Below are 13,306 nucleotides of genomic sequence, written 5' to 3' on the forward strand. Positions count from 1 at the left end.
CTTTTTTTTTTCTCAATCGTAGGCCAAGAAAGGGAAGAATGAAGATAACCGAAGAAAAGTAAACATAATGCTTTTGAGTGGGCAGAGACTGGAACTGACTTGTGATACCAAAACTATATGTAAAGATGTTTTTGATATGGTTGTGGCCCACATCGGCCTAGTGGAACATCATTTGTTTGCTTTAGCTACCCTCAAAGGTACCAAGAGATTTTAAGTTCAGGGTGCAATATGGAAACTTGGCAACAAGCTGACTGCCATACCTGTTATTGCCCAACTTGTTTTGGGAAACGTTAACTACGTGGACATGTCAGCGTTGAGAAGTAGGAGTTAGGAACTCCCTTCTCCTAATTAGATTCGTTGTTTTAATAGCTGTGTCTTTTAGCGTCTTCTAAACCCGACCGTGAAGATTTTTCTTTAGCTGTCACTATACGAAAGTGGATTTTAATTATTATATTTTGGGACCATTATATATGTCAATTGCCTACATATGTACTCTAGAAATTAGTATCCTGCTAATCTGAATTTAAATATATAGCAGAATCCTATTTCTGAATCTCCACATCAGCTTCTTTAGCCTACTATCCTAAAAACATAGTGTCCTTTTTAAATGTTCTCACTTCGTGACTGCAAATACATCATTTTACATATTTTTTAAACTTTACGTGCACTGAACTCTGTGACATTCCCAGTGGCCTCAGAGCATAGCTTGAGTAGAAATCACTCCTATTTATCAGTTAGAATTTCCATAGCTTCTTATTGCTTTGGAGTTGGGCTTTAATAAATCATTATATTTATAAATTACTCTTTAATATTTCAAACTCCTATTTACCTCAAAATTTAATTTAGCTTAAACAACAAAGTACCATAAATTGTGGTTGAGGATCAAATTATCTTAAAACCCTACAAGATTAGGATAATGTCTTGTCACAAAAAAAAATGTTTTCCTTCAATTTAGTTTACTGAATTCTTGTTTCTTAGAAACTAGTAATTCACTTTGTAGAGTCATCCAATAAACATTCAATTAGTGCCTACTAGTGTTCTGTCACTTTCCTAGTTACAAGTTTAGACTAATCAGGTAATACCATTCACATGAATAATTAATCAGGATTTCTGTTTATAATACACCTAATTTCTTGAACATTCTGGATAAGTCAGATTTTATTGAATAATCTTTTATTTGAAAAGAGTCAATAATATTTAGATGTCATTACAAAATGAAAAAAATTATGAGTATTATGTCTCCTAGGTGTCATTTGGAAGCTCAATAATAATAAGTAATAGCTAATATTTATTGAATGCTTATCATATGTCATGTGCTTTACCAAGTGTTTTGTATGCCTTAGGTCATTTGATCCCTACAATAATACAATAAGGCAGAAATTAGCACTATCCTGATTTTACAGACAAAATTGATGTCTAGAAAGGTTAAATAATTTATTCAGTGTCACACAGATAGTAAATGTGGTGGTGGAGTTGAGTCCAGTTCTGTCTGCCTGTAGAACCCTCAGTCTTAACAGACTCAGCCATACCATATTGCCCCCATCTGTATGCAGTTACCCTCAGCATTCCCTGCCATACTTCTTAACAATCTTGTTTTATTAACTATTTTGTGCAAGTCTGACCCCCCACTGCCCCAACAAAAAAAATCCACGAAGGAATCAGAAGGAAACATTGAAGTATTTTTATCTTATCTGAACGTTTTCTCATTCTGTTTTAGATAATGAATATTTCTTTGTTGATCCTGATTTAAAATTAACCAAAGTGGCCCCAGAGGGTTGGAAGGAAGAACCAAAGAAAAAGAGCAAAGCCACTGTTAATTTTACTTTGTTTTTCCGAATTAAATTTTTCATGGATGATGTTAGTCTAATACAGTGAGTACACAAGTTTCTATTTTTGTCTTTATGGCTTATGGTTTTTTTACCCTTTAGTTTACTGATACGAATTATTTGATTCTGATCAATGAAAATGTCTTCTCTGTCTATCTATCTAAAAGAAATATTTCCTTCAACATAGTTTATTAAATTCTTGTGCCTTAAAACCTTAATAATAAACCATCTTGGAAACTCAACTTATATGCCAATAATAAAAATCACTCCAGATTCAATATAAAGCCTACATGTTTATTGTGTGCATTTATTTTTCTAGACATACCCTGACCTGTCATCAGTATTATCTTCAACTGAGAAAGGATATCTTGGAGGAGAGGATGCACTGTGATGATGAGACTTCTTTATTGCTGGCATCCTTGGCTCTCCAGGCTGAATATGGAGATTATCAACCAGAGGTAGATTTGGTTTTTTTCTCCAGGGTCACTTTTATATTGATATTTTTATCCTCAGCATAATTAAAAACTGGACCTGGTTGATGTGTTTGCTATTTAGATATGGAGTTGTTGTTGTTGTTTTTAAGATTTATTTATTTGAGAGAGCATGACCGGGAGGGGCAGAGGGAGAGCAAGAGAGAATCTCGAGCAGACTCCGTGCTGAGCATGGAGCCTGACATGGGGCTCCAGTCCCACAACTCTGAGATCATTACCTGAGCTGAAACCAAGAGTCAGATGTTCAACCAACTGTGCCTTCCAGATGCCCCAAGATCTGGAGATTTTTGAGGCTATTTTGGTACCTTAGAGTGACCAGGTGCCCCACATACACTGGTATATAAAAACATACAGCATAGTTTCCTCTCTCTCTCTCTCTCTCTCTCTCTCTCTCTTTTTTTTTTTTTTTTTTTTTTCTGTGTAAAATTTCCTGTTTCACAATTTTGGGATATCTAGCATTTACCCTTCCTTCTCCCAGTTTCTAATTAATAGATACTAGGCACAGGGTTGCCAGCCAAATCTGGATCAAAGGAGTCTTCTGCCTTCCACATGGACCCATGGAGTGATGGGCTGAGAACCTAGCAGAGTTCACTGTACAGAGAACAGGTGTTTGAGGCCAATTGTTCCTGAAAAAAGTGGATCTAAGAGGAAGCAAGGGGCAAGAACCAGTGCCAGTCGAGTAGCATCCTTCACAACATTAACCTAACTATAGTGACATTTGGTCCTTGTTGTCTGTCTCTTTAAGCTTGCTAATCAGCTCAGTCATTTTACCTTACTGAATGAAAGAGAAAGAATGATGCATTTCCTCTAAAACTCACTCTTCTAAAGTCTAAATAAAAGTGTCTTAACTCTTGGTTGAGGCAAGAACTTTACGGTAGAAGGAAGAGGGCAAATAGAATTGCTGATAAAACATTCTCTTTTCTAGGTTCATGGTGTTTCTTATTTTAGACTGGAGCATTATTTGCCTCCCAGAGTGATGGATAAACTTGATTTATCCTATGTTAAAGAAGAGTTACCAAAATTGCATAATACCTACGTGGGAGCTTCTGAAAAAGAGACAGAGTTAGAATTTTTAAAGGTAAGCATGCAAGATTACAAATGATGAAGTTTGTATCTCTTTCAAAGTAAGCAAGAAATGTTGGAGGACATATGTATCTAAAAGCTCAAGTGCCAATAACTGATACTATGCATTATTTCATCTCACTTATACCTGACTAAAATCATGATATTTTAATTATCTTGTGAAAGGGAAGACTAAAGCTCAGAGGGGAAATGTAATATTCCCGAAGACAATGGCAGGTATGTGGGGCAAAACTAATTTGAACCCAGATCTGTATGGCTATGGATTCTTTGCTTTTATTCAGTTCCATACTCAAGATGCATTATAAATGTATTAAGATACATTGTAAAGAAGTAACAACTGAATTTTTTGACTGACTGGATATAAGAGGGGAGTTCGTACGGATGCTAGTATTATTTTGCTTTGTTTTTTTCTTCAGAGGCTTAAAGTTACATCCTCTAAAAATGGTGTTTCACGAATGCCAACTAATTCATATAATGGAAGGGGGGTCATAAGAAAATGGCTTTATGGTTCCAGTTCTGCCACCAGCTTTCTTTGAGACCACAGATAAATAGTGCATTTATGATCAGGAAAGAAAGTATTGTGTTAACTTCCAATAAGAATAGCGAGTATAGTACTCTGTTGAGAAGAGAAACTTTCGGAACATTCTCCTGGTTCAGTTCTCTAGTATGTAACAGTATGCTTTCCATTAGCTTCGTATTGAAGGGAGCTAAGGTTCCCAAGTATCTATGAAAGGGTTGCACTCACGGACTTAGATCACCTTTAATCTAGGGTTTGTGCTAAGAAAGACAAGGTGGTTTGTTTTAAGTTGAGTCAACTTTTAAAGACATTGAATTATGTATTTATGTTTTCCCTTAGTTACTACATTTTTATACTTGTAGGACATAAATACCAAGTTATAGTATATTTTTATTAGTAAAGGTAGAAAGCAGATTAGCACAGTGGTAAGAATTTGCTTGGGAATTTATAGTCAGTCTTGCATTTGAATTCTTGTTTCAACCAGCTGTGTGAACTTGGACAATATATTTAACCTCTCTGAGCTTTAGTGTTCTCCCTGTTAAGTAGTGTGCTTAATGCATAAGTAGGTTGCCCTACTCCTTATAATAATATATCCTGTTACTCTATTCTCTTTAACTTTAGCATCTTTCTTCGAACCTGAGTTCTTTAAATCACATTAATACACCTTTCTAAGTTTATACTTCTTTTACATTTTCTGCAAATCGTGCTCTTTGAACTGAGCCAGCCAGGCACCCCATATCAGCCCCTTTAAAGATAAAGATTTGCCAACCCCTGATATAACGTGTTTCCAACACCAAAAAGTTTACTCATGTCCCTTTGTAGTCAGTCCCTCCCCCCCCCACATACACACACTCCAGCCCTTGGCAACTCCTGATCTGCTTTCTATCACCATGATTTTTTCTTGTCTAGAATTTCATAAAAAGAATTATGTATAATGTAGTAGTCTTCTGTATCTGGCTCTTTTCACTTAGAAATAATACTTTTGAGATTCACCCATGGTATGATGTGTATCAGTAGTTTTTTTGGGTTTTTTTGTTTGGTTGGTTTTGGGTTGGGGGGGTTTGTTTGTTTGTTTTCCTGGGTAGTTTTCCTTTATATAGATACACGACCTGTTTATTTTTTCATTAGTTGATGGATATAAGGCTTCTATAAATTTTCAAATACACATTTTTATGTGAGCATATGGTTTTTATTTCTTTTGAGTAATTACCTAACAGTAGGGTTGCTGGAAACTTGGGGAAGTATATGTTTAACTTTTTAAGAAACTGCCAAATTGTTCTAAAGTGGTTGTCCAATTTTATAGTACTACTAGGAATGTGTGAGATTTCTAGTTGCTCCACATCCTCAAAATATTTGGTACGCTCAGTTTTTTTCACTTTAACTATTGAAATAAGTAAGTAGTGGTGTGTCACTGTGGTTTTAACTTGTATTTCACTACTATTTATGGTGAGCGTCTTTTCATGTGGTTATTTGCCATTCATCTATCTTCTTCGTTGAAGAGTCTAATAAAATCTTTTGCTTTGTATCTGGTTATGTGTCTCCTTATTGCTGAGAAATACATGCTTTTTATATATTCTGAATACAGTTCCTTTATCAGATATATATTTATCTCCCAGTTTTTAGCTTGCCTTTATATTTTCTTTTCTTTTCCTTTTTTTTTTTTTTTTTTTTTTTAGAGAGGGAGATGGCAGGGGTAGAGAATCTTAAGCAGACTTCCTGCTGAGCACAGAGCCCAATGCAGCACTCAGTCTCGCAACGCTGAGATCATGACCTGAGCTGAAATCAAGAGTTGGACACAACTGACTAAGCCACGCAGGCGCCCCACTGCCTTTATGTTTTCTCTGAGCAGAAGTTTCATTTTACCAATTTTTTATTCTATAGCTGTTTTTTATGTCCCATAAAGAAATCGTTGTCAAACACATACCCATGAAGATTTTCTAAGCTTTATGGTTTTAGTTCCTATATTTAGATCTATGATCCATTTGGGGGTAATTTTCATATATTGGGTGTAGTAAGGGTCAAGATTCATTTTCTTGCCTGTGAATATCCATTTGTTTCAGCACCATTTGTTGAAAAGACTGTCCTTTCCATATCAAACTACAGTGGTACAACTTCTATATCTTTATGTCACCTTTGAGCAAGGTGCATTGCTATGATGTGCTATTGTTCCAACAGGTTTGCCAAAGACTGACAGAATATGGAGTTCATTTTCATCGAGTGCACCCTGAGAAAAAGTCACAAACTGGAATATTGCTTGGAGTCTGTTCTAAAGGTGTCCTTGTGTTTGAGGTTCACAATGGAGTTCGCACACTGGTCCTTCGCTTTCCATGGAGGGAAACCAAGAAGATTTCTTTTTCCGTAGGTCCATTTAAATCCCTTTTCATTACATTTTAAAATACGTGCTGTCAATTTCAAATGTAACATATTAATTGATTTTCCTTAAGTAAACTTTAGACCCTTCCATTTAATAGGGCTATGTAATTCTTCTTAGTTGTAGGAAGTATTATTGAGATTTTTTACTTGCTTTTAGTTTTCTCAGGAAGTGATTTTTAAAAGAATAGTATACATTCCTAGCTGGTTACACACTCAATTAACTTTAGTTAAATTACAACCAAGTTGACTTTCTATTAATTCAGAGCTTATTCTGGGATACTAACTTCTCACATGGAGAAACCCCTCTAATATATTTTTTTAAGTAATTATTTTAACCCTAGTAAATTTTGTCTAGCTCATTAATGGACCCCTCACAGCAACTTTGTTTGGATTTTAGCAATCCAAAGATTTATTGGATTTTATGAACTAAAAAATTTTTTAATGTCCCAGAACTTTGTGCAGTTTTAAGTTTTCGTGTATACTCCATTTGGAGATAAGAGTTTTAGAATATCATGTTTATGAAGGATAGTGAGCCATAAAGGCATGTTTTGATTTTGGAAGTAGTTGGAGTGTCTGAACATTGAAATACAATTGGGAAGCCCCAGAGGTGAATAAAAAAATGTTAAGATATCTATTTGCTTTCCTAATGGCATTCAGGGACTACTGACTTCTCTAGTTCATATTTGGGCTGAAATACGGTCTCCCTAGAACACTGTTGATAAGGACACCAATCCTAAGGTCCCAACTTACTCCGGTTAATTTTCAACCTAGAGACCTTTGAAATCAGTTCTAGACTTGATGGTGAGTTGGTTGGTTTCCTGTGAAGCCTAGAGGTACCACCAAGGTCACCAGATGATAATGTGTTCTCTCAGGAAAGCCCAGACAGCCTCATCTTCCCAAGATTGTCAAGACCAGGAAATTGCCCGGTATAATTTACCTTCTCCAATGGAAATGCGAGCAGAGCAAATATTTGGAGGAAACCTTAGATTAATTAAATACAAATCTAATTTGGACCGATTTAGAAAAGGCAACAAATCAAATAGATTGTCTAGCATTCAGCTCTCTGTTGTTTGCCAAGCTATCACACCAGCCCTGCCATACATAGAAGTAACTGTGAATAGCTCATCTTTAAAGGTCTCCAGTAATAGAGAATAGACCACATTCCCATGCAGACTGTTCCTGTGTTTAACAAAACTTGTTTATCCCAAAGTTCCTTCTCCAACACAGAGCTCTTTTCAACCCTCCTTTCCCCCCCCCCCCCCGCTCTAGCCTCTGGGGAGTTGGAAAAGTCACCCTCCTTTGCCTTTCTCATCTCTCACAACTGAATTCCCTTGGGCACATTTCTTGTCCAGTTTATCAGTAAACACTTAGAATCAATTAATATAATTTGTTTCAAACCTGTACAGCTTTACAACTGTGGAGAACAATATCCTAGGGAATTAATTGACAGTGGTTATGTTTGTTTGGGAAAAAAAATCCCCAATTATTTGAATCATCACTAGGTATACTACTGGTAGTCAAGATACTAGTTTGGTGCTACTGAGTCTTTTACTCCTCTTTAATACTTGCTGATTTCCTTTTTTAAGAAAGAGAGAACAGGGTCCCAGAGATTTCATTGGCAATACATCCAGCTAGAATTTACCTTTTGCATTGATTACATATTTTTTTAAAGATTTTATGTATTTATTTGAGATAGAGAGCACAAGTGGGGAGCAGGGGCAGAGGAAGAGGGAGAAGCAGACACCCTGCTGAGCAGGCAGCCCCATGCGGGCTTTGGTGCCAAGATCCTGAGATCATGACCTGAGCTGAAGGCAGACGTTTAACCAACTGAGCCACCCAGGCCCCCCTGATTACATATTTTTAATAGCTGGATTCTATTTATGGAAAGTGGTACTGGTTTTCTATTTATAGCTGTGATATAAAGTTTAAGTGAATTTATGTAAGTAAGCAAAGTCAGTATAAAAATTTATAAATTAGGGGCGCCTGGGTGGCTCAGTCGTTAAGTGTCTGCCGTCGGCTCAGGGCATGATCCCGGAGTCCTGGGATGGAGCCCCGCATCAGGCTTCTCCGCTGGGAGCCTGCTTCCTCCTCTCCCACTCCCCCTGCCTATGTTCCCTCTCTCACTGGCTGTCTCTCTCTCTGTCAAATAAATAAATAAAATCTTTTAAAAAAAATTATAAATTAACAAGACCATAAATTATGAAGAAGGCACCTGCATGATTGAAGTTTCAGTAATACTCTATTATTGTGTCATTTGTGAGCCTCACTAAATTTGACTTCTCTTTGCCTATTTCTGCATTTGAAGACAAGGGAGATGAGTAGAAGGAATAATTTGTGCAGTAGAAGCAGCCAAGAGCTAGAGTAAAATCTACTTGGACTTAAGCAATTCTCTGGAGACTTAAGATTCCTGGCACGCTGAATGCTAGTCTTTTAAGACGTATGGATCTTCTACAAGCCTCACCCCTGAGGTTGCAACATTTTGGGATGCCCTCTTACACAAGAGATGTTTATTTTTCAAGAAACATAGATGAGATAACACTAATTGGTGGTTCTCCTGTTTCCCCCTGAATTTGAATGCAAGAATCACTCTGTCTCTAAATACTGATGTGTTTTCTCTCTCATCACAGCACCCATGTTACCCAGTGCCTCTCTATTCCCACATTTTCTTTTAACTTTTCACAATTTCCATCCCAGACTTCAGGCCACCAAGATTCTTCTTGGCAAAATCACAGCTCTTATATATTATTAATAAATCAATTTTTGTTGAACATCATCTTCTTACCCAAGAAGAACATATTTTTGTAATGTCTTTTTCAAACAGTTTTGGTGTTTGTAAACATTGCGGTAACCTCAAAATATCAATAATCTCATTGAAAGAAATTTTTCCCTTGCTGGTAGCTGGTATATTGCCTGATTTAGGCTACAATTTCTGAAAGTGACAAATGATGTTGATTTATTTGCTGAATCTGTAATAATAACAGGGTTCTGTTTTTCTATGTTAATATTAGATTCAGGTCAAGGAATACTCATGCTTAATGTGAAATAAAAATAATATCTGTACTTATTAATTACTGTTTACAGAATTTAGTCATGTGGTAGGAAAACATCCTAATTATTAACACCGCTGATTTATATTGTAGAAAAAGAAAATCACATTGCAAAATACATCAGATGGAATAAAACATGCCTTCCAGACAGACAACAGTAAGGTTTGCCAGTACCTGCTACACCTTTGCTCTTCCCAGCATAAGTTCCAGCTGCAGATGAGGGCAAGACAGAGCAACCAAGACGCCCAAGATATCGGTAAGGAGAAACAGATTGTGTCAGATGATCAGAGTACAAGCTTGGTTTTTGCCGCAAATTTTAAGAAGAATTTCCATGTTTAGGATGAAAGTTACAAGGTGTATCGATGTTAAATGACTAAGTCAACTTTATAAAGGTGCCACAAATGAAGCGAGGATTTCAACTTTATGTTCATTTTGAAAACAGCGCCTCGGATCAGTCTGGGAGTACCTGTTGAAATGTCTGCTTTTGCTAATCATGAGGCGAACTGATATAAATATGATATTTGAGTCATGGTCTCTACCCATAGTAAAGTTACATACTATTTGGGAAAGTGAGACCAACATACATGAAACAAAAATACACATTAGAGGGTCCAGGTTTTAATAACAGATTATATCATACAGACTACAGGGTTTACAGTAAGAAGAGAGGGAGATCAGAGGCTAGAATACTCCAGTAGAGGCACTTGAACTGGAATTTGAAGGACAAAAATAACTAAGTAGGTTGAAGATAAATGGAAGGGCTTTCCAGGTGAGGGAAAAAAACATGAGAAGGCAGGGGGCAAGGGGAGTATGCACCCAGGACAGTGAAGTTACATGCTGTAACAGTTTGGGGGTGGCAGATTTCCCACATGTTAGTTTTACTTGAGTGTGTCCCGCTTCAGAGACTGAGATGAATAACTCCCATACCGAGTATAAATGGTCAGGAGAGTGGTGTCAGTTCCTCTTGAAAAGGAACCAGCAGAAGAAACCAGTTCAGCTCTGAAAAAAATATCTCCATCAGAACTGAAATATTTAAAGCTTACTCTGCAAGACCTCATGTAGAGATTAAAGTTATACAAAATCTAGTTCTGCATAATAAATTCTTATAGACTTCTGTGAAATACTCTGAAGAATTAGATTTTTTTTTTTAAGATTTTATTTATTTATTTGACAGAGATAGAGACAGCCAGGGAGAGAGGGAACACAAGCAGGGGGAGTGGGAGAGGAAGAAGCAGGCTCATAGTGGAGGAGCCTGATGTGGGGCTCGATCCCATAACGCCGGGATCACGCCCTGAACCAAAGGCAGACGCCCAACCGCTGTGCCACCCAGGCGCCCCAAGAATTAGATTTTTCAATTTAACGGAATAGCACTGATGACCTTGTGCAGCAGAGTCCTATGAATTCTGTATCCAAACTTTCTCACATCCTGAAATCTTACAAAAAATGTATTCCCCATAGGATCAGACTGGGGTGATGGCAGCCTATGAATAGATGTTTCTCAGCCTTTCAGAGTCAAGACGGTAGGGGTGTATGCTTTATTAAAAATGAAGATTCCAGAAACCCACCTGAAACTTGGTGAATCACCGTCTTTGGGTATTGGGTCCCTGGAATCTGCATTTTAACAGGCTTTCTTCGGTAATGATTTTTATGCATGCTAAAATATGGTAACTACTGCTGTCAAGTAATCTCATTATTCCTTTTCTTTACCAACTTTGCTCTGCTAAAAAATTGTATGCTCTTACATATTTTAAAGTGCAGTGAAATATCAAACTTATTAGAGCTATCAGTATTCCTACTTGGACTAATAATCTAGTCAATAACAAACCAAAAGTGAACAATTGAAGGTTACATCATTACAGATGTGGTATAATGTGCTATTATGAAAAAAATCAAAAGACAAAACTCTGAAGCCAGCCTTTCATCCTCAGCATTTCTTATACTGAAGAACAAAATAGTATAATAGTTAACAGCATGAACTATGGAACCAGACTGCCAGGGTCCAAACCTTGCTCTATTACTTATAAGCTCTGAAACCTTGGACAGGCACTTAAACTCTGCCTTAGTTCCCCGTCTGTGAAATGATTGTCATAATGACCATACCTACATCGTGAGGTTGTTGTGAAGATGGAATGAGATCATACATGTAAGCACCTTAAAGGTGCCTGGCACAGAGGTATTGAATAAAGATTCAGTATTGTTATCATCACCATCATCAACGTTGTTTTACTGCTACTACCACTAACAGAAGTAGTAGTAGTAGTAGCAGTACTAGTAGACCCCTTAGGAAAGTAACTGACTTCTAGGAGTCTCATTTTCCTCATCCATGAAATGGGAATGCCCTATGTATCCTACAGGTTTGCACCAAGGAACACAACAGCTATGGATCCTTGAACTCATATGTGAAAGCACTTTAAGATGGTATTACCTACCTCTTTTTCCACATTTTGTTAAACCTTCAAAGAAATTATTTTTTTGCTTAAAATGGCTTAGAAGTAACTACCTGCCTACTTAGCTGTCTGTACTAGACAAGTGAAAATAGCTGGAGTTGTCTGTAGGAGGTTGATGGGCTAACAAATGTATGCTACTTCTTTAGCATCATAGAAGGTTGGTGCTAGAACCCTAGAGGCCTTAAGTCCCAAATTCTACTGATGAGGAAACAGGTTCAGAGCACAGTGTCTCACCTGACCTCATAGAGGTCAAATGAGGCTGGAACCCCGATCTCTTGATTTCTATTTGATGAGTTTTCAAAGAACTAATTTGCATAGAATGAAATTAAGATTAATAATCATTTATTGAGCACTTACTACTTATAAGGTATGATGCTGGGTGCGGTGGAGTAACAGAAATAAATGAAGTCACTCCCCTTAAAAGAGCATACAGTTGAGTTGATGATCTAAGGAAATACCAAATAGTACAAGGGACTGAATGATAGCACAAGCAGAGATGAGGTAGTGTGGATGGCAGATTTCGTGTAGAACTAGCCAACCTTTGAGTTCAAATTTGGAACATTAGTATTAGGATGTAGGCTCATTCTAATGTCCTTTCCCATCCTGGCAGTCCATATTGGAGTTCTTTCCAGGTGAAGGGGATGAAGGACAGATCAGATAAATGGATGGTTTATGCTCCCATCCAATAAATATATGCAGCATTTTAAGTCTTACCCAGGATGAGGCTATGAATGGATTTGACTAGCATAATCTTTGATATGTTTACAAAAGGGTCTGTCCCTTTTTCTACCAAAGTGTGGTCTACATCTTCCTTAAGGGTGAAGAAACCTGTTGGGTGTAAAGGCATTTCCTGGTAGTTGAATCTGTGTAACACTTAGTTTTGCATCTTTGATTAAAGTCTGCTCTCAAAGCAAAAGAAAATAGAAATCATGTTATCTGCTCTAATAAAATGTATTTTAAGCTAAAGATCATTCTGGGAATTTTTAAACCAATATCTTATTTTTATTCTCATGTTTTAATTTGGTGTCCATTTCCATTTCAGTGAAAGGACATTAAATTTGCCTGTTGACAATGAAACATGTTTATTTAAACTTCATTCTGATGCATTTTAAAAGTCTTCAGTATTTTCCTATCTCTTTATGCCTGAGGGGAAATATTAATTATAAATCTTCCTAGGAATTAGAAGATAAATGAAACAATCTAAAGATCTAAGTCCGCAACATTTGATATTTTCTTTTTAAAAGGAAGTTTTTGCAGCCACTTTACATTGCCGTCTAGCCGTATTCCTTACAGTGTGCCACATAGGGTTGGTACTTTCCATGGAGGCACCAAATGGGGGGTGCCTTGTAATGTGGATTACTAATGCATGAACTAAATCATTTGAAATTTTGTGCTCCTGGTCCTTTATTTACGTGAAAAGATTTTGATGCTAAAATTCTGTGATACAGTGCTTTCATTAATAGCCTCAAATGCTCAAATACTGCCATGATATTAGCTCTCACAAAACAGAATAAGCAAGCAC

At 36.9% G+C, this 13,306-nt stretch overlaps 1 protein-coding gene across 20 annotated transcripts in view; it reads left to right on the forward strand.

The window, feature by feature from the left end:
• The window catches only part of PTPN13 (protein tyrosine phosphatase non-receptor type 13), a 192,272-nt gene that overhangs the window by 121,198 nt on the left and 57,768 nt on the right, over positions 1 to 13,306 (forward strand). For all 20 annotated transcript variants that reach the window (XM_026509786.4, XM_026509790.4, XM_048211896.2 and 17 more), the window contains 6 exons: positions 23 to 197; positions 1,718 to 1,871; positions 2,146 to 2,284; positions 3,243 to 3,395; positions 6,093 to 6,275; positions 9,431 to 9,593. In XM_026509786.4, coding sequence (XP_026365571.2) covers positions 23 to 197; positions 1,718 to 1,871; positions 2,146 to 2,284; positions 3,243 to 3,395; positions 6,093 to 6,275; positions 9,431 to 9,593 — 967 coding nt within the window. The remainder of the gene's footprint in view (positions 1 to 22; positions 198 to 1,717; positions 1,872 to 2,145; positions 2,285 to 3,242; positions 3,396 to 6,092; positions 6,276 to 9,430; positions 9,594 to 13,306) is intronic.

The sequence above is a fragment of the Ursus arctos genome, unplaced genomic scaffold (genome assembly GCF_023065955.2).
Source record: "Ursus arctos isolate Adak ecotype North America unplaced genomic scaffold, UrsArc2.0 scaffold_9, whole genome shotgun sequence".
Classification (NCBI taxonomy): Eukaryota; Metazoa; Chordata; class Mammalia; order Carnivora; family Ursidae; genus Ursus; species Ursus arctos.